This window comes from Ooceraea biroi, chromosome 7, assembly GCF_003672135.1.
Source record: "Ooceraea biroi isolate clonal line C1 chromosome 7, Obir_v5.4, whole genome shotgun sequence".
NCBI lineage: Eukaryota > Metazoa > Arthropoda > Insecta > Hymenoptera > Formicidae > Ooceraea > Ooceraea biroi.
In genome coordinates this window covers 4,061,512-4,079,554 of record NC_039512.1, presented here as the reverse complement: position 1 = coordinate 4,079,554, position 18,043 = coordinate 4,061,512, and the positions used below count along the sequence as shown (strand labels likewise).

Sequence of the window (18,043 nt, the reverse complement as noted above, 5' to 3'; positions counted from 1 at the left end):
TTTTTTCTTATTTCCACTAGTAGAATATGCTCCCGCAGTTTGTCGGTTAAAACCTGGGACACCCTGTATATATTGCGTAATACGATAAATTTTGCACATTTTACCGGGAAAAGGTTTTCTCTCACCTTAGTTTAATTAGACGCGCAATCATCGTTATCTGCCTCTGAAACAATGTGTGTCATTGGCAGTTGATAAGTACATTGAGCGGCAGTGGGGGACGTTGTTCGTTTATCGCATAGTCGTAAAGCCTCGTCGTCTCGTCGTAAAGGTGGAAGCCATATCGTTTTTCTCGGTTTTTGCAACTGACGTTGAGTGCAATCAACAACCAAGGACCTACAATCTAAATAATTCCCGGATATATATGCAATTCTGCCAGAAACGAATGCCGAGATCCCTCAATGTGGTGTGTGTGCGCTTTCAAGTCAAGTGATGATTGGATCGCATCAAAAGTGGCATCCGCGACTCCGTAAGCATCGTGAAGATCGATACACGTACAAAAGACACGGAACAAATACTCCTCCTGCACGCTAATTTCATCCTAGTAAGAACTAATAATGAAAAAGCTGATCGCGTCGCATTTCGCATGATTAATCCGATTCATATATTCTAATTCGTTGTTATCTTTCAGCATGCCAGTAATAGGTTTTGCCGATCGAGTGCCTTGCCCGATCAGATGCATGCAGATTGTTAAAAATATCGTGCTTGCGCAAGCTGCATGACTTTGACGATTCAAAATTCATCTTTAGTCTCTTGTTGTTACCTCGTTGCTACACCTGCTTAATCACCTTGAACGGATAGACGATGTAAATTTCGTTTGCATGCGCTGGAATACGTTCCATTAATTACGCAACGGCGAAAAACGCTGGCTAAAACCAGAGCAACGATGTAAACTCTGCGGGTTTGCGAACCGAGAAACCCCGGTTCTGGAGGATTTTATCGGATCACTCGATTAACCGCACCGATAGCTGAATCGTATTGCGCGGAGCCGTACTGGCGCAAAGGAAGATACGAGCGAAATACGAACAGCCGCACAATTCCACCGTGTATCTGCTCGATCGCATGTGATCATAGATAAGCGTAAATATACTGCTGCCGATAAGCCGATAGATAAATAACGACGATTAGTCGGCTGCGGAGAGGGATTTTTCATAAATTCATTGTCACGTTCAGGATGTTTTTTCTGATTTTGTTGGTACGTATTGCGCGCGCCGTTAATAACCCATAGCGAAACGGTAATTTTCGGTGATTGCGATGAGTCCGAGTCCCGCGGTCGCAAAGTCGGTGATCGTCACTTATTTGTGCTAATCGTGCGAATCGATTGAATGACGATAATCGGGTGTCAGTGCTAAATCAGAAGTTGTCGGGTGTCTCTCACGAAAATACAGAGTATCGCGGTACAATACAGGGAAAAAGAAAAATAAGTACTTGAAATATACGCGATTCATCTTGGACGTGGAAGTGGACTGACCTCTTGAAAAGTATGTCTATAATACAACCTGTTCAGGATGCGGATTGCTCCGGCCGTACGCTCGCTACCCTCCTGGTTGCGTGGGTGGCGACGGCGATGGTAGCTTCGATTTTATTGCGATGGGAATATATGTGGATCGTATTGGCGATACTGACGATGCTGTTCTTGTTCGTTTGCGGGTACACCGCTTATTACGTGAAGAGAGCTCACGCGAGAATGTTGATCGAGGAGCAGAGGAGGGCAATACGCACGATTTCCGGCATAGCGGAGCGCAATAACCGCCGAGAGGTATTACGCGTTGTATTTATCTTAATTGGTGATGTGTGCGAGTTAATCCGGCTTTTCTACGCTTTTGTTAATTCCTGATAATTATTTCAAGTTTAAATTAAAATTCGAAATTCTATTTAAATTTATCATTAAAACTAGATTTCACTTTGAATTTAAGAATAGAAATTTTAATATTTAAATCTGATTTTTGCGGTCTTGAAGCTGCTATTTGACAAAATGTCATATGATCGGAGCAGTTGACCGACAGATTTCTTAAATAAAAATGAATCTTGATTTACGGATCATTTCGTATATATCTTTTGTGTTTTAAGATGATATTGCGAAGAATCGCATTCGACAAATGTATAAAATTTCGATTAATTCATGTATGTATCTTACATATTTAATACGTTTTACAGATGGAGAGATCGGCATACGCAACTCAGTTGACTGTAGACTTACCACCATCTTACGCATCTGTAATGTCCGCGCAGCCGACGTCGACGCCTCCTCCAGCATCATTGCAGATCGATCGATCCGGAGAAGACAAATTTGAAGAACCACCGCCGTATTCGACCGTGATCAACATAAGTGTGCAGGAGCAAACCGCTCAAGAAGCCTCAAGCGTATCCAACACGTCGTCATCCGCGCTCACGAAGAAGGACGACGCGATTTCCGATTCCGCTCCTACTGCTACTACTCTCGTCTCCGCTTCTGCTTCCGCACCCCTAAGATGCGTGGAAAGCAGTTGATAAATATGGACCAGATTACTTTTTGTAAAAGGCACGGACACGATTATTAGCGCCGGTGAATTGAGCAAAATACTTATATTGCGAAATTACTACCTTAACTCTTGTACTGTAAATATTGTACAGATGTACAATAACGAACGAACCGAGACTCAACAACTTAGTCACAATTTTGCAATCGTTTAAGTAATAAAGCAATTTTTGACAAGCGATTGATTAAATGATTTAGAAAATGCGAATGGAGATTCCTTTTTTACCGACGGTGGCAAATCGCGGATCTCGCGCACACGGGATTCCGGAGACGGAAGACACAAGTGACACCTGGCATGCGTCATTTACGACAGTTCTTGACTCGAGCGAACGCAGGCGGCGTCGAACAGGTAATTCGTTACATCGGAAAGCTCCGACATGAGGCGCGGCATTTATCCGATCACGTCATCCGCGCTGATTCGCGTCATTGGCGTGTGTTAGTAGCGTGGCGCGCACGGTCGCACATCCTCGCGCTGTGAGCACCGGAACGAGTCAAAATAGCGAAATTCCTTGGAAAAAAAAAAAATACGAATACTGGAAGATTTCATGTAGGATGCGTACGGTGGTCGCGAGCAGTGCACGCAAAAGTAATCGGCGCTAGTTTCGGTTGAGCGAGGTTGGATAAAGTGTACTGGTTCTGGCACGAGTGGCATCTCGGCTCGCCGAATTTGTTGGTTGCAAGCGGCGCGATCAAACGGCCTTGTGAGGGCCAGAAACGCTTGTTTGGCGCAAGGCGATGGTACGATGATCGCTCTCAGGTGTCTCGTGTACGCATTCGCCGTAGTGGCGAGCTCGTCCGCGTATGCTTGTAAGTATAGCGACTATGGTACGAAGCGACTTCCTGACACGACCCAGCCCATCTCGAAATAACATGGCGTGCACGAGTACGCACGTACTTTCAATGCGCGACGAAAGGTGCGTTATGTTAAGCGCACGCAAAATGTTTTACAGAAATTTCGTTATTTTGTCTTGCGCGAAACGTTTTGTAATTACACGGATCTGGTTCGTGTTGATGCGTTTATCGTTGTTAACATAGCCTCTTGGAAGCTTGATAGAATTATATGTACGTGTGTGTATTAATATGTTTGACACTAAATAGGAGCAAAATAGTACATTGTATGTTTGACACATAAAATAATATACTTTGTTTACCACAAACTCCAGTTTTGAGGTTATTTTATTTTGTACATAGTTTTAAGTTATTTATAATGACTATATTTAAATAACATTTCGTACTGTGATATCACTTTATTATATTCATCAAGTAAAATTTTCCAATCTTTGATGATACACACACACACACACACACACATTACTGAAAGAATATTTTACTAATTTTCACATATTACTAAGAAAATATTTTATCAATGTTTTTATAAAAAAAGAGATGCGCCAAAGTTTGCAAATATTAAAATTATGACTATGTCTTAGATGATGATGAATGTAACATTCCGCTTTTGGATCGAGCTCAACTAACAGCAACTACTTCCTTACCCGAACGAGGCCCGAACAATGCTAGGCTAAGTGGTAAGAACAAAATGTTAGAATATTTTAATTTTTACACGCGTTTTATTTCTCGTATGTCAGAGTGTAAGATATGAATTATTATACAATTATCTCCTCCATATACATATACATATATATATATATATAATATATACAACATATAGCTGTTATATTAGTAGTAGTTTGTTGCTTGCTCTCTATTTCTACAAAATCTATATTGTTGTTGTCTATAGAGGTTTCTTCTTTTTACCTACAGTGAATTGCATTGGAATTTTTCATCTTTCTCCCTCCAGTGCTCAATTATACATTGATTTCATTCTAATGCAGTCCAGCAAAAAGAACAAACCTTATATTGTGCACTTGTATTTGCTTTCTTTTGCATTGATAATAGTTACAAATGATTCTATCAACAATACGTAATATTTTCCGATAAATTCCGTAAGAGTTAAGGAATTTAATTAACGTCAGCGGGCATTGACCACTATGACAATTAGATTCAATTAAGAGAGAACTGTGTGAGCCCATACATGCGCTCATGACACATCATCCTATCATCTTAGATATGTTTCGTCTTTATTATACGATTAAACAATGTGCTTATCTTGTACAGAGTGTTTCGTAACAACGAAGCCTTGTATGAAAAAATTTTATTCTCGATATATTTTCGATTTATTTTTTCATTCTTTCATGTTGTACATCAGTTACGGGACATTCTGTAAATACTGGTCTCTCGGAAGAAGTAAAGAACGCAATGTAATAAATTTATATCTGCTTTAGGTGGATCCTAACAAGAATCCTGAAGAGTATCTCAGAACGGGATGTCTTAAAAGGCATTGCTTTTATAATCAGATGCGATATAATAAATATTCCTATCGTAATTGCAATCAAGAATTGAATTTGAATTGTGATCGAATTCGATTAGGTTTTATCGCTTATGTTTAGGAGTAATATTTTTAAAATGTCGTCAGCTGTTCGTTGGGCATTCAATTGGAAAGAGTGGAACCCAAGCGAGCGCGAGTTTGAGCACGCAATTTCTTGCATACAAAGTGATGAGAAAGCTAGATTAGGAAGATTTGTATTTCGTAAAGACGTTAGAGCTTCCCTTGCAGGTAGATTGTTAATGAGAAAATTTGTCAGTGATTATGGGGGTCTCCCATATGACAAAATCATTTTTCTCAGAAACGAACACAACAGGCCTGTGTTGAAAGATAATTCTATTGCTGTGAGTTTTAATGTATCTCATCATGGTTCCTACGCGGTTTTAGCTGGCGAGACTATACATGTAAAATTAGGTGTAGATATCATGACGTTAGAACATACTGGGAACAAAAATATCCCCGAATATTTCCGTTTAATGGACAGAAACTTCTCAGCTGCCGAGTGGAGGGAGATTAAAGGTTCTTCAGGAAAACCTGAAGCAGAACAGTTATCTATGTTCTACAGACATTGGGCGTTAAAGGAAAGCTATGTTAAGGCATTGGGAGTAGGGATTACTGTCGATCTAAGAAAGATAGATTTTCGAACGAATTCATCGTTACGCGAAGGTTTGATCACAACCGACACAGACTTGTATACCGACGCAATCCAACAGGATTGGTTGTTTGAGGAAACTTTACTCGATTCGCAGCATTGCGTCGCCGTAGCGATATCGCGAGAAAACGAAAATCGATCATCATCACGGAATGTGATGTTTGAGACGTTGGATTACGACAAGCTTATGACGCACGCAGTTCCACTTTTTCCAATAGATTCGCAATATACGGCTCAATATTTCGCCAAATCTGAAAAGCCAAGATTTATGTGATTTATATGATTTGATGATAGTTTTACATAACTATATATAGATGCAGTTAAATACTGTTATATTTTTTAATACATTAAAATTTATTGCAAATTAAATTTTTCATATATAATAATATATATATAATAAATAATAAAAGATAAACATTTCATATTATGTATTATTAAAATTACAAAATAATAAACTATTAAATGGTACTAAATCTTTTTACTTTCCTTTTTACAAATTATAATAATTCTCCATACTTATAAAATATTACGTCATTTTATGTAAAACAAACAATATATTTTTCTTCAGAACTCTAATGTAATTTCTGACGAGTCTGTGAAAGAATCTCAGCGTTAGTTTAAAAAATCTAATTTTGCAATATACATACGTTTAATGCCATACTCGTATAAATTAGCTTCTGAATATAAAAGCAAAGCATTAAGTTAGAATTAATCCTGATTACTTGCTATATTGCGCCCCTTTATTTGTAAGCACTTTTCTAAATTTACTTTGAGTTGCATGCATGCATAAATGTTGTGGTGTAGGCGGAAACGCATGGACGGCTAGCAGCTCTGATTTTGGTCAGTATTTAATAATCGACTTGGGCCAAATAATGAACATCACGCATGTGGCGACTCAAGGACGATCGCTGCAGAACGAATATGTTATGGAGTATCGTATTAGCTATGGTACCAATGGCCTTGACTACGTTGATTTCAAGGAAGAAGATGGCAACGCAAAGGTAAGTTCGTTCTCGCTCTCGTTTTCGATTCTCTTCTCTACATTTTGCTTTTAATGCGATGGTGTGCATGTTGTAATTAGTCGATAAGTTTGCTAATAACATAAAGCTCGCCCGTGCTTATACAAAAAGGGTACTAATCTATGAATACATAGAGCAATTGTTAAGTGTCGCATCTAAACTTTGTATTACAAATAACCAATTATCAATATTGTCGGATGGTTTGTTACTGGTAAGTATCTTGATTGTCTTTATATAGACGTATACCTGAATAATACTTCGCACCAGTTATTTCCTCACAATTAATTCAACACTCATTCTCTTGTGTGTTTTACTCGTTTTTTGTTAGAATGTAAAACAAGACATCACAAGGAAACAAAGCTTATGCAAATAGTTGAGTGTAAAAATGATTTAGAATTAATCACATATAATCGAATAACTACACGAGAGAAACTAAGAATTTATGATCCTTCAATCGTTCCATTTTTCCTATATCCATTTGCTTGCTTCGCTTCCACCTTTCTTCTCTTACACATGGACATGGAGCTGGGCTTTCCACAGGAGATTCCACGTGGTCACCAGAACTTAGCAGTTACGATCAACATCTTACTATGGAGCTGGGGGACAGATATGAGATACGCAGCATTGCTACGCGAGGGCGGGCTCATACTAATGAATACGTGACAGAATATATTGTCCAATATTCCGATGATGGTCAAGCTTGGGCAAGTTATGAAAGCCAGGATGGTGTAGATGAGGTATTAAATTTCAAGGATAGAGTCTAAAACTATTTGCTCTACTCATTTATGTAAAAGTATAACTTAAACATTCGATGAATTATGATTATTTAAACATTTTATGTAATATTAGATGTAACATTAATATTCGTAGAGATACTTGAAACCTATACTTTTCGTTATAATACTATTAGATCGAATTATAAAGCTTTCTTTTCGTTTTGCATACTACCTGGGAATCTTTCTGGAAAAGCGTATTATGATTTATGAACGAATGTGCAGTATATGTGATCGGCAATCTCTTTTCGGTTTTTATACGATGACCATACATCTACTACAAAGTATCTTAGCTGTTTTGTAGGGAGTTGTTTTGACTGTTAGAAATTCCATTAACGAGATATTTTGCTACACGAACTTTTCACACGTTCCGAAAGTTACTGTTTGGAATCTTCTGTTCTAATAACTGCTTTTCGCTATTGGGGTTTGAGAATTTAAAGGACATAGTTACAATGTCATTATGGTAATCTTACAAATTGTAAAGTCCAGATATTAGTATAAAATGTATAAATATAGCTCGATTATTGAGATATAGTTATTGAGTTGGTAAATGACTGGTTATTTGAATGAGACAGAATGATGACAGAAAATAAAAACAATTTTCGGATATTGTAGACCCAATTAACAGATGATTTTTTTTTATTTACATCACGCAGGGACTGTGTCTATGCATGGACTTTATAATATAAAAATGATGCAAGAATATAATTTATACAATTTATTTAAAGAGATCAACGTTTTGAATATTTTATCTATTATAGTGACACTGTATGTACAATTCTTTTATTTATTAAGATTATTACTTATCTACTCTTTACAGTGGCTCTTTCATTATTAACAGTCTAGCGACACTAACATGCATATTTCTGCGATTAATAGTGATTGGGCAATAATTGTTGCAAATTTGTGGATTTGAATGGTCTGTCTGGTCAGTGAGGGCATATAACATGAAATTATGCAATTACATTAAAGTTCTAACAAAATCTTTATATTAATGTTTCTAAATAACATGTAGAATTGATTAACTATTTTATTCGCGAGCTGTTTGTCAAGATTTCAATTTCTAGCATGCACACAAATTAATTATATTCTGCACTTTTTTTTGAGGCATTAAATATTGACTAACATCAAGGTAGCAAACCGGAATATTAAATCAACAGTAGCAGCAGCAGTATAAAATCATTTTCCGTTTTTTTCCTCTATAGATGTTTAAAGGTAATGTAAACGGAGACAGCATAAAGCTTAACAAGTTCGAAGTGCCAATAATCGCGCAATGGATAAGAATAAATCCTACGCGATGGCGAGACAGGATATCGCTGCGGATTGAGCTTTACGGATGCGATTATGGTAAAATAATTACGATACAATTTCGTTTCTTAAAATTGTACGATATACAAGATGATAAATCCGTTGTTTCATTACAGTGTCTGACGTTGTTTCTTTCAACGGATCGTCTCTCGTACGCCTGGATCTACTCAGAGAACCCATCGAAACTGATAGACACTTTTTACGTTTCCGATTTAAAACTAATAACGCCGATGGTGTATTGATGTATTCTCGTGGTACACAAGGGGATTATATAGCCTTGCAATTGCGCGACAACAGAATGTTGCTTAACATTGACCTCGGATCTGGTATTATGACGAGTCTGTCCGTGGGCAGTCTTCTGGACGACAATATGTGGCACGATGTCTTAATTTCCCGCAATAGGAAAAATATTTCATTCTCTGTCGATAGAGTGTTGATTAAGGGTAGAATAAAAGGACAGTTTCATCGACTGGACTTAAATCGAGAAGTGAGTGATTCTTGAAACGGAAATGAAACTTTTAATTAATATCTAAATAAATACATGTCTGGATTCATTCAAACTTGCCGTTTTCAGCTTTATATTGGTGGCGTGCCCAACAAGCAAGACGGTTTGGTAGTGAGCCAGAACTTCACCGGTTGCATAGAAAATTTTTATCTAAACGCAACAAATATAATTCATGAGCTGAAGGAGACGGAAATTATAGGGGAGAACTTGAGATATTACAAGATCAATACGATCTACACCTGTCCGGAACCTCCGGTGATACCGGTCACGTTTTTAACACCCGGATCTTATGCTAGATTGAAGGGTTACGAGGGTGTACCTTCCATGAACGTCTCCCTCGCATTTCGAACTTACGAGGAGCGAGGAATAATTCTTTTTCATCAGTTTACGACCCCAGGCTACGTGAAGGTTGTTTTCATTGTTTTGTCACTGGAGACACGGTTCTTCTAACTTTCTTAATTAGTATAACGATTACACCTATTTATCTTTCATGCGCAGTTATACCTGGAAGAAGGTAAATTAAAAGTCGACATACAAACGAAGGACAATCCGTTTGCAACGTTGGACAACTTCTACGAGAAATTCAATGACGGGAAGTGGCATCAAGTGATTTTGACGATCGCCAAGAATTCTCTTATCTTGAATGTGGACGGCAGACCGATGAAAACGGAGCGCCTTCTCGAGATGATGACCGGCTCGTTTTATCTGGTTGGCGGTGTGATCGGAGTGGGAAGCAATTACGGTTTCGTCGGCTGCATGAGAATGATAAGTATCGACGGGAATTACAAATTACCGACCGATTGGAAGGAAGAGGAGTATTGCTGCAAAAACGAAGTCGTCTTTGACACCTGTCAAATGATAGACCGCTGCAATCCGAATCCTTGCAAGCACTGCGGTGTCTGCCGTCAAAATTCTGATGAATTTTCCTGCGATTGTGCCAATACCGGATACGCTGGCGCCGTTTGTCATACCTGTAAGTACTTTATGTAGTCTTGTGATGCAAGATATGAAATGCAGGAAATCTCTGTACTAAAGACGACATTACTTCACGCAGCGTTAAATCCACTCTCGTGCGAGGCATACAAAAATATGAATTCCGTAAATCAGCGAGCGGAAATTAAAATCGACGTCGACGGAAGCGGACCTTTGAAGCCGTTCCCCGTCACTTGCGAGTTCTTCGCCGACGGCCGCGTAATGACGGTTTTACGCCATAGTAACGAGCACGTCACACCCGTCGACGGATTCGAGGAAGCCGGCAGCTTTATACAGGACATTAATTATGACGCCGATCTCGATCAAATAGAAGCTCTGTTAAACCGGTCTATAAGCTGCAGACAAAGAATAAACTACGCGTGCAAACATTCCAAGTTATTTAACTCTCCAGGTAATTTGTGTCGTAACTTTTATTTTTAGATCATTCACATCCTATTTTTCTTCTCTATCTTGTATCAACCTTTGCATTCTGCTTTCAGTTCCTCAGGGTGATTATTTTAGACCGAATTCCTGGTGGGTCAGTCGAAATAACCAGAAGATGGATTACTGGGGCGGTGCACTGCCCGGATCGCGAAAGTGCGAATGCGGTATTCTTGGAAACTGTGCGGATCCTACCAAGTGGTGCAACTGCGACGCTGGTTTAGAGGGATGGTTAGAAGATGGTGGCGATATTACGGAGAAGGAATATCTGCCCGTGAAGCAGTTACGTTTCGGTGACACGGGTACACCGCTCGACGAAAAGGAGGGTCGTTATACGCTAGGTCCGCTCATTTGCGAGGGCGATGGTGAGTTTATTGATCGTTCTACCTCAGTTTCACGTGTACGGAGTGAGTGAATGATTAAAACGTATTATCAAGTTAACTTTCTTCAGTCACGTACCAGAAAAAATTCGTTACGATTTTCACTCGATTATCTCGTTACAGATTTATTCAAGAACGTAGTCACATTCCGTATTGTGGACGCTACCATTAATCTGCCGACGTTCGATATCGGCCATAGCGGGGATATTTATTTCGAATTCAGAACTACGATCGAAGACGCCGTGATAATCCATAGCAAGGGACCTACCGATTACATCAAGGTCTCCATAAATAACGGAAATCAGATACACTTCCAGTATGTGGCCGGCGGTGGGCCGCTCACCGTGAGCGTGCAGACATCTTACAATCTGGCCGATAATCGGTGGCACTCGGTGTCGGTGGAGAGGAACCGCAAGGAGGCCCGGATCGTCATCGACGGAGCGCTGAAGAACGAAGTGCGGGAGCCTCCGGGTCCCGTACGAGCGCTTCATCTCACCTCAGATCTCGTGATAGGCGCCACGACTGATTACAGGGACGGGTTCGTAGGTTGCATAAGAGCCCTGCTTCTCAATGGCGAGTTACAAGACTTGCGTAGCTACGCCCGCCGTGGATTGTACGGCATTGCGGAAGATTGCTTCGGCAGATGCGAAAGCAGCCCTTGCCTCAATAATGGCACGTGCCACGAGAGATACGATGGTTACTGGTGCGATTGTCGATGGACCGCGTTCAAGGGACCTATCTGCGCGGACGGTAAGTCGAAGACGCTTCAAATGAAAATGTTAGCACACAAATTGCAGTTGCAGTTGCTGATCGATCGCGTATTTGCCACTTTCAGAGATTGGCGTGAACATGCGGCCCAGCTCGATGATAAAATATGACTTTATGGGCAGCTGGCGTTCCACTATCGCCGAGAAGATACGCGTGGGTTTCACGACGACGAATCCAAAGGGATTCCTGCTTGGTCTCTTCTCTAATATCTCGGGAGAATACATGACGATAATGGTGTCGAACAGCGGGCACTTGCGCGTGGTGTTCGACTTCGGTTTCGAGCGGCAGGAAGTCATATTCCCCTACAAACATTTCGGTTTGGGACAGTACCACGACATCAGGATCGGCAGGAAGAATTCGGGCGCTACCCTAATCATGCAAGTCGACAATTACGAGCCGCGCGAGTTCAACTTTAACATCAAGAATTCCGCGGACGCGCAATTCAATAACATCCAGTACATGTACATCGGCAAGAACGAATCTATGACGGAGGGATTCGCGGGCTGCATATCCAGGGTCGAATTCGACGACATATATCCGCTCAAGCTACTGTTCCAAGAGAACGGACCTGACAACGTGCGCTCGCTCGGTACGCCTTTGACCGAGGATTTCTGCGGCGTCGAACCGATCACGCATCCGCCCGATGTCATAGAGACGCGACCACCGCCACAAGTGGACGAGGAAAAAGTGAAAGCCGCGTACAACGAGACCGACACGGCGATCCTGGGAAGCGTACTGGCGGTTATTCTGATCGCGCTCGTCATCATGGCGATTCTCATAGGTAGATATATGTCTAGACATAAGGGCGAGTACCTGACGCAAGAAGACAAGGGTGCGGAGATTGCGCTGGACCCGGATTCTGCGGTCGTGAACTCCGCCACCGGCCACCAGGTCCAGAAAAAGAAAGAGTGGTTCATCTAAATCTGTTTCTTGAGACGCGTTAAATATGTAAATGTGAAGAGGAGTGTAATGAACACGCAATTTAACTTAATCTAGCGTACTATGTAAACGTCTTCAATAAGGTTTATATCTCTTTCGCTCTGTTCAACTATCACGTTCTCACGTACATTATAATTTTGCGTTGAGAACGCTACACTGAGATTGCTATTTCGTGTTGTTTTTCAATGCATTCTTTTTGTTTTGATGATAATACGGCTGACGGATCTCATAAATTTTATTCGAGTACGATTATAAATGAACGATCAAGTTTTCCGACATCATGTTTGTTGTGCCAATGAGGAAAAAGTGAAAATACTTATTAACGATTTAATATCATCATGAGAATTTTGGAATGTACATTGCATTTCAGTCTACATTTGTACATTTTTTTATCGGGTATAAAAGAGCCTCATGTAACATAATAAATAGATTCTCTATGTACAAAGTCGTCTTTACAGGTAAATTACTTACATTTATTACTTGCATTTCACTCTGTTCTTTTTTTTTAATGATAATTCACAGTATTAGTTGTAATGTCTACCGTCCAAAGCGCGTTTTATACCTTTTTTAGATTAATTTTATTTTCTCTTGTTTATGATTATATTTTACAGATGTTTACTTTTTCATATAGATTTGCAAAATTATAGTAATTTAATAATTAACGTAGTGTTAGGAATAATTATAATAATAAACAGTAACAACAAAAATGATAATAATAATGATAATAATTGTATACTAAACATGTAATACATAACGAAAGTGTACATAAGACATTTTTATACGAACAGCACATTCGTTAGTTCTTGCTATTAAATCGATATCTTGTACAACGATAGTCGAGTAGGCGCGAGAACAATAAAGGTGCGTTTCACGCTTCTGTATGAACAGATCGCCATAATAGTCAAGCTTGAAGAGAATAATAATGACGAATAAGAATCTCAATGAACGATAATAATCTCAATGGAATCTCGTCTTCTTTTTACATGAAGTTATGAAGATGAAATTGGACGAAATAAATCATTTATGTTCTTCTATTCTTGTATTTTTTACCTAAGTATCTTTGAACACGTGATATTTAAGTATCAAGAGATTACCAACTATTAAACTTTCCAAAAAATTAATATCATCGGCGATTTAGGTGCTTGAATGCTCTCCAGCTACAAATATCCGATTTCAATTACTTACCGATTTACGTGTGTAACGAACACTTACGGTTCACTTGGTAGGTTCGCCTTGTCGGGAACTGTTGCATCCAAGATGATTCAAGTCACGCAAAAATGTAATTAAAGGATTTTAGAATTAATGCGCACCATCAATTGCATCGGAAAAACTCATTACGAGTGGAGGAATTCTACGTTTCTAATCGGCGAAAAATGAATGTGAATGAAATGTATGAAAGAAATCGAGTAAAATAATGCTGAGCGAGTGAGAATTTTTAGGCACGTAAGCTGTATTTACACGTGTACTTGTCAAAAACAACTGGTCGAAATGTTAAACAGTAAAATACAATAATCTTCGTAAAAGAATTCGCTACCTCCAGCAATGTTGACTTTTTCGCCCGTGTGATACGTGTCCGCTCGCGTGTGCGCGCGATATCTACATTTTCGTCTATCCGATACTTAAAAGATAATATCGCCTAGAGCAGTCTATAAATATACATACAAATATCTCTTGTTCTTAATAATTAAAGAATCTCCACAATGTGTGTATTCTCAATAAAGGTGACTATTTTTAATATCATTCGTGTTGCGAATTGTTCCGTTTCCATGCAGCATCATAAACGCAACGGTATAAATATCGTATATTTCAATCTTCTTTTTTTCTTTTCATGTATACGAGTCACTCTCGTGACTCGTTCACGATTTCATAACTCGTACAATAGTCGGAATCCGGTCAAAGTAATGCGAATGAAATGCGATAACGATAGAAACCCAGGACTCACGTTACTTTCTCAATCGCAAATTGAGATCTAGAGAGGAAAAAGCGCTTTCCAATAACAAATTTTGAAACAGATCGTACATAGAACGTTTCAACTAACAAATACAAATTCAACATTGAATTGACTAAAACAAATGTCAAACGCGAATCAATGTAGAGATAGCGATTTCTCTTAAGTGTATCGTGTCGTTTTTTTAAAGCACGCTCTAATTGGTGTCGAGATATCAGTTTCACCAGCATTTACCCCCGGCTAAATTAAACGAACGTCAGGGCGAATACCGTTCGCCTTATTAAAATGATCGCGTAACGAAATATTGTTGTGATAGAAAATATCCGAAATACCGCATCTGTCGAGCGGGAATTGATTGCCGCTGATCCGCGGTAGTCGTGCTCGAATTTACATCTAACGCGGTGCGAGGACGGTTATCCCCTCGCGTTTGCCGATATATCACATGTACAGTAAATCGCGAATCCTAGACATTACTTCATCTCTTGAGCGTCGCGTCAAATCACTTGGAACACGCACGGTGAACACGCATGAGTTTCATGGCTCCATGCTTACGCAGATATCTCCGAAAAGTCAACATATATAATAATTTATTCATTATATTACAATAAATCGTTCTACATAATGGAGAAGAGAGCGATTGTTACAGCGCGGTCGACGCGTTCTGATGCACAGCGCCGTCGAGTCCGGTGACTCGAAAGGGCCGGCGGGGGCTAGGGGGAGGAGGAAGGAACCTCCCCCGATCCGACAACGAGGATCGCTCGCCGAGACCGCGATCGACGAAATAGCGTATCACTGATATGCACGAGGGGGGGAGAGGACTTTGGGTTCTTTCTCTTTAATTACAGTCGCTTAAGTACACGTGTTCCGCGTACGGGTAGGGTCTACGGGTGGGCCACTAGGACGCCGAGGTGTACCAGCCATTTGTCGTCGATTTGTTGCTCGGATGATAGATGTGGAAGCCGGCGCTGGCCGCCGGATGATGGTAGAATTGCGGCTGTTCCGTCAGACCCGCCGAAGCGTACGCCGCTGCGGCGTCCAGCGCACTCGGATGGACGGTGGCCGAGTACACCTGGGGTTTCAAGGGTAACGGCTGGGCCGGCTCGTACTGGTGACGGAGAACGGGGTCCGCGTAGGCCGACGAGCCCTCGTAGCTGCTTATCACGTTCACCGGGTGTAGCTGCTGCTGTTGCTGTTGTTGCTGCTGCTGTTGCTGCTGTTTATCCCGGGGCGAAACCGACGACGGCGGCGTCATCGCCGAGTGATAATCGACCGAGTAGCCGGCTGCGGTGGCGGTCGTGTACGACGAGACCAGACTGGTGAAGGCGTCCGCGCAGCTGGTGCCGTTGGAACCCTTCTGATTGTGCGCGGCGAGCACGAATTGGTGCTCGCCATAGGTGCTGGAGCCTTCGGAGCCTGGCGGCGTTGGCAGGGGTCCATTGGGCGCGCTCTCGCCGGGATAATAAATACCGGCCGACGAAGGAGCGCGTGTACCACCGCTCGACGTGATCCCGTGCACATTGGCACGTATCACACTCTCTCTGTTGGCGGCGTAGAGCTGCCTCAAGAGAGTGGAGGCGGGTAGAGGAGCGGTCGATTGTTGCGGACTGAGGTGACCGAGATGATGATGAGCACCTATCCATTGTATCGTGCTCCTCTGCTGTTGCTGCTTCAGCAACGCGTCTGTGCTGAAGTCCGTTGGTTGGTGGAGCGCCGGCGAGTTGGACTTGTTCAGCGAACTGCCCGGCAGATGCTTCGACATTGCCTGCTCGAGGTCCTTCACCGAGGTGCCCGTACTCTCGGAATTGTCTATCCTGCCGCTTTCAGTGCGACGAGATTTCGGGCTGGTCGAGCAGAGGGCTTGCTCGGTTGCTGGGATTGAGTGCGTGGACGTCGCGCTCGGGCTGAGAGCACGAGTCCTCTCGCCGCTCGGCTCCTTCACCGGGGCTGCTTCCTCTTCGTCCTCCTCCTCGTTGGAACTGCTGTCATCGTCGTGGATTTTCCGCTTGTGTCCGCGCAGCCTCACCACGAGCGTACTGATATTCCCGACGGTGGTTTGCGACTCCTGTTGCAGCTGAGCTATGTTGTCATGATGCCTGCTTCCTCGCTTCTCGCTCTCCGAGCCGTGGCTTTCCTCGCGTTCCTCGGCAGGTGACCGGTGAGATTGTTCCTGATGCTGATTTGTAGGGCCGCCTCGACTACGGCCCTCTGAAATCAAAAGTCGCAACGCATATCGCTTCAAGACGAAGAAGATGAACGTTTTTCGGGAAGCACGGCCAAGGGAAATTGTACTTTTCGCTGGAGCAAAGAATGTTTTGTACCTCCTCTGTCAGCGTCCGGCGATCCGTTCTCCGGATCATTTCCAGCCGTGTCCTCTCTCTTGACACCGGTAACACCGTCTTCTAATTGACAGCAGTCCATAATTAAGTTTTCGTATTCCCGGCCGCTGTAAGACACACGAATCTCGGTGAACTTAAGGGAAATTAAAGTCGTCTAATAGTAGAAAATTATTTGTGAAATTGCATCTTTGTCGCATTAAACCGTTTTGAGCATTGATTTATTCGATAACTTACCTTATGACATAATTGACGCAAATGATATTTTGTTCTTCGGCGTTTTTCGAGTTGCACACGACGGTTGCGCACGTCTGCAACCACGTGTATCCACCGCTCTTGTTCATCAGTCGATAGTAATGCGTCAGCACTTGTCCTTTATTGATCACTGAAAGCAATTATAACTAGCTGTTTCTATAGATCTCGATTTATGTTTGACATATCCACACATTTATCACAGTTACCTATTAAATTCTCTTACTCTTCTAAGCGCCTCTTACATAATTTGTCGAAAGCAGATACTTAATTATAATTAGCGTCCAAGCTACCGTTTGTACGATATGTTGCGAACGCGGATCTTAATTAATCGTTTATTTGTTTGGGGTGAATGTTCGATTCGGTCTCTGTATAATGCTCTTAGAAATAGCGCCTGCTCGCAGGAGAGATAGATCTTTCGCTGTTAAGAAATATCGTTCTTGCTCAATTGGCGATTATCGACAATTTTCCGTATATTTATCTTTGTCATCTTTGACAATGTACTCGTTTGTCGGAGAATATCTTGTCGCTGTCCGAGGAATCGAATCAATCGGCATTGTTAGAATCGCATCACAGCGACAACTTGATTGATTTCTCAGAAGAAATCGAATATTCTTGTAACTGTATTTCGAAAACTGTCAATTATTGAAAGAACAATATTCGCGACACCATACATCGCAGAATTGTAGAAAACGTGCACGAAATAATTTTGGATAGCTATTTACACGATCAAATAGTCACGAGTGAGAAACGCTATCCCCTACGTGATTAATGTCTGATCTGATCTGAAACGTTCAAATACAAACAGATACGTACTTACTAAATCTGCAAGCGGTCGCGCGCAGTCGAAAAGAC

The 18,043-nt window shown here is 41.3% G+C and overlaps 4 protein-coding genes across 11 annotated transcripts in view; 3 read left to right on the top strand and 1 right to left on the bottom strand.

Moving 5' to 3' along the window:
- Window positions 1-208: 208 nt before the first annotated feature.
- LOC105277585 lies at window positions 209-3,027 on the top strand. Of its 2 annotated transcripts, XM_011336032.3 has the most exons (4): window positions 209-541; window positions 629-1,192; window positions 1,505-1,756; window positions 2,155-3,027. In XM_011336032.3, exons 2-4 carry the CDS (start codon window positions 1,172-1,174, stop codon window positions 2,485-2,487), a joined length of 606 nt encoding a protein of 201 aa, XP_011334334.1. In that variant the 5' UTR covers window positions 209-541; window positions 629-1,171; the 3' UTR covers window positions 2,488-3,027. The 2 variants fall into 2 exon arrangements, with proteins under 2 accessions (XP_011334334.1, XP_011334333.1); XM_011336031.3 differs by having other exon boundaries at window positions 212-541; window positions 629-1,756.
- Window positions 2,945-14,386, top strand: LOC105277584 (neurexin-4). 2 transcript variants are annotated; one of them, XM_011336030.3, is made up of 11 exons: window positions 2,945-3,322; window positions 3,946-4,041; window positions 6,355-6,551; window positions 8,548-8,689; window positions 8,767-9,137; window positions 9,225-9,563; window positions 9,654-10,128; window positions 10,210-10,539; window positions 10,628-10,933; window positions 11,072-11,698; window positions 11,784-14,386. In XM_011336030.3, the coding sequence occupies exons 1-11, from the start codon at window positions 3,259-3,261 to the stop codon at window positions 12,635-12,637; spliced, it is 3,801 nt and encodes a 1,266-aa protein (XP_011334332.1). In that variant the 5' UTR covers window positions 2,945-3,258; the 3' UTR covers window positions 12,638-14,386. The 2 variants fall into 2 exon arrangements, with proteins under 2 accessions (XP_011334332.1, XP_011334331.1); XM_011336029.3 differs by lacking the exon at window positions 6,355-6,551 and adding an exon at window positions 7,110-7,306 and having other exon boundaries at window positions 2,948-3,322.
- On the top strand, window positions 3,946-5,924 carry LOC109610852 (L-aminoadipate-semialdehyde dehydrogenase-phosphopantetheinyl transferase). The gene is made up of 2 exons (XM_020031084.2): window positions 3,946-4,041; window positions 4,798-5,924. The coding sequence occupies exon 2, from the start codon at window positions 4,955-4,957 to the stop codon at window positions 5,822-5,824; it is 870 nt and encodes a 289-aa protein (XP_019886643.2). The 5' UTR covers window positions 3,946-4,041; window positions 4,798-4,954; the 3' UTR covers window positions 5,825-5,924.
- Window positions 14,094-18,043, bottom strand: part of LOC105277583 (protein trachealess) — a 78,128-nt gene continuing 74,178 nt past the window's right edge. For 5 of the 6 annotated variants that reach the window (XM_011336023.3, XM_011336024.3, XM_011336025.3 and 2 more), the window contains 3 exons: window positions 17,174-17,321; window positions 16,922-17,046; window positions 15,499-16,808 (listed from right to left, as the gene is read on the bottom strand). In XM_011336023.3, the coding sequence (XP_011334325.1) occupies window positions 15,499-16,808; window positions 16,922-17,046; window positions 17,174-17,321 (1,583 nt within the window). Of the gene's footprint in view, window positions 16,809-16,921; window positions 17,047-17,173; window positions 17,322-18,043 lie in introns of all 6 variants that reach the window. The other variant, XM_026971378.1, reaches the window with a different exon arrangement.

Excerpts from the sequence above, each read along its gene's own strand:
- LOC105277585 (XM_011336031.3), top strand. The coding sequence starts at position 1,481 with ATGTCTATAATACAACCTGTTCAGGATGCGGATTGCTCCGGCCGTACG. Across the intron at positions 1,757-2,154 it reads AGCGCAATAACCGCCGAGAG|ATGGAGAGATCGGCATACGC; the intron begins GTATTACGCGTT and ends TACGTTTTACAG.
- LOC105277584 (XM_011336030.3), top strand. The coding sequence starts at position 3,259 with ATGATCGCTCTCAGGTGTCTCGTGTACGCATTCGCCGTAGTGGCGAGC. Across the intron at positions 8,690-8,766 it reads GCTTTACGGATGCGATTATG|TGTCTGACGTTGTTTCTTTC; the intron begins GTAAAATAATTA and ends GTTTCATTACAG. Across the intron at positions 10,129-10,209 it reads TGGCGCCGTTTGTCATACCT|CGTTAAATCCACTCTCGTGC; the intron begins GTAAGTACTTTA and ends TACTTCACGCAG.
- LOC109610852 (XM_020031084.2), top strand. The coding sequence starts at position 4,955 with ATGTTTAGGAGTAATATTTTTAAAATGTCGTCAGCTGTTCGTTGGGCA.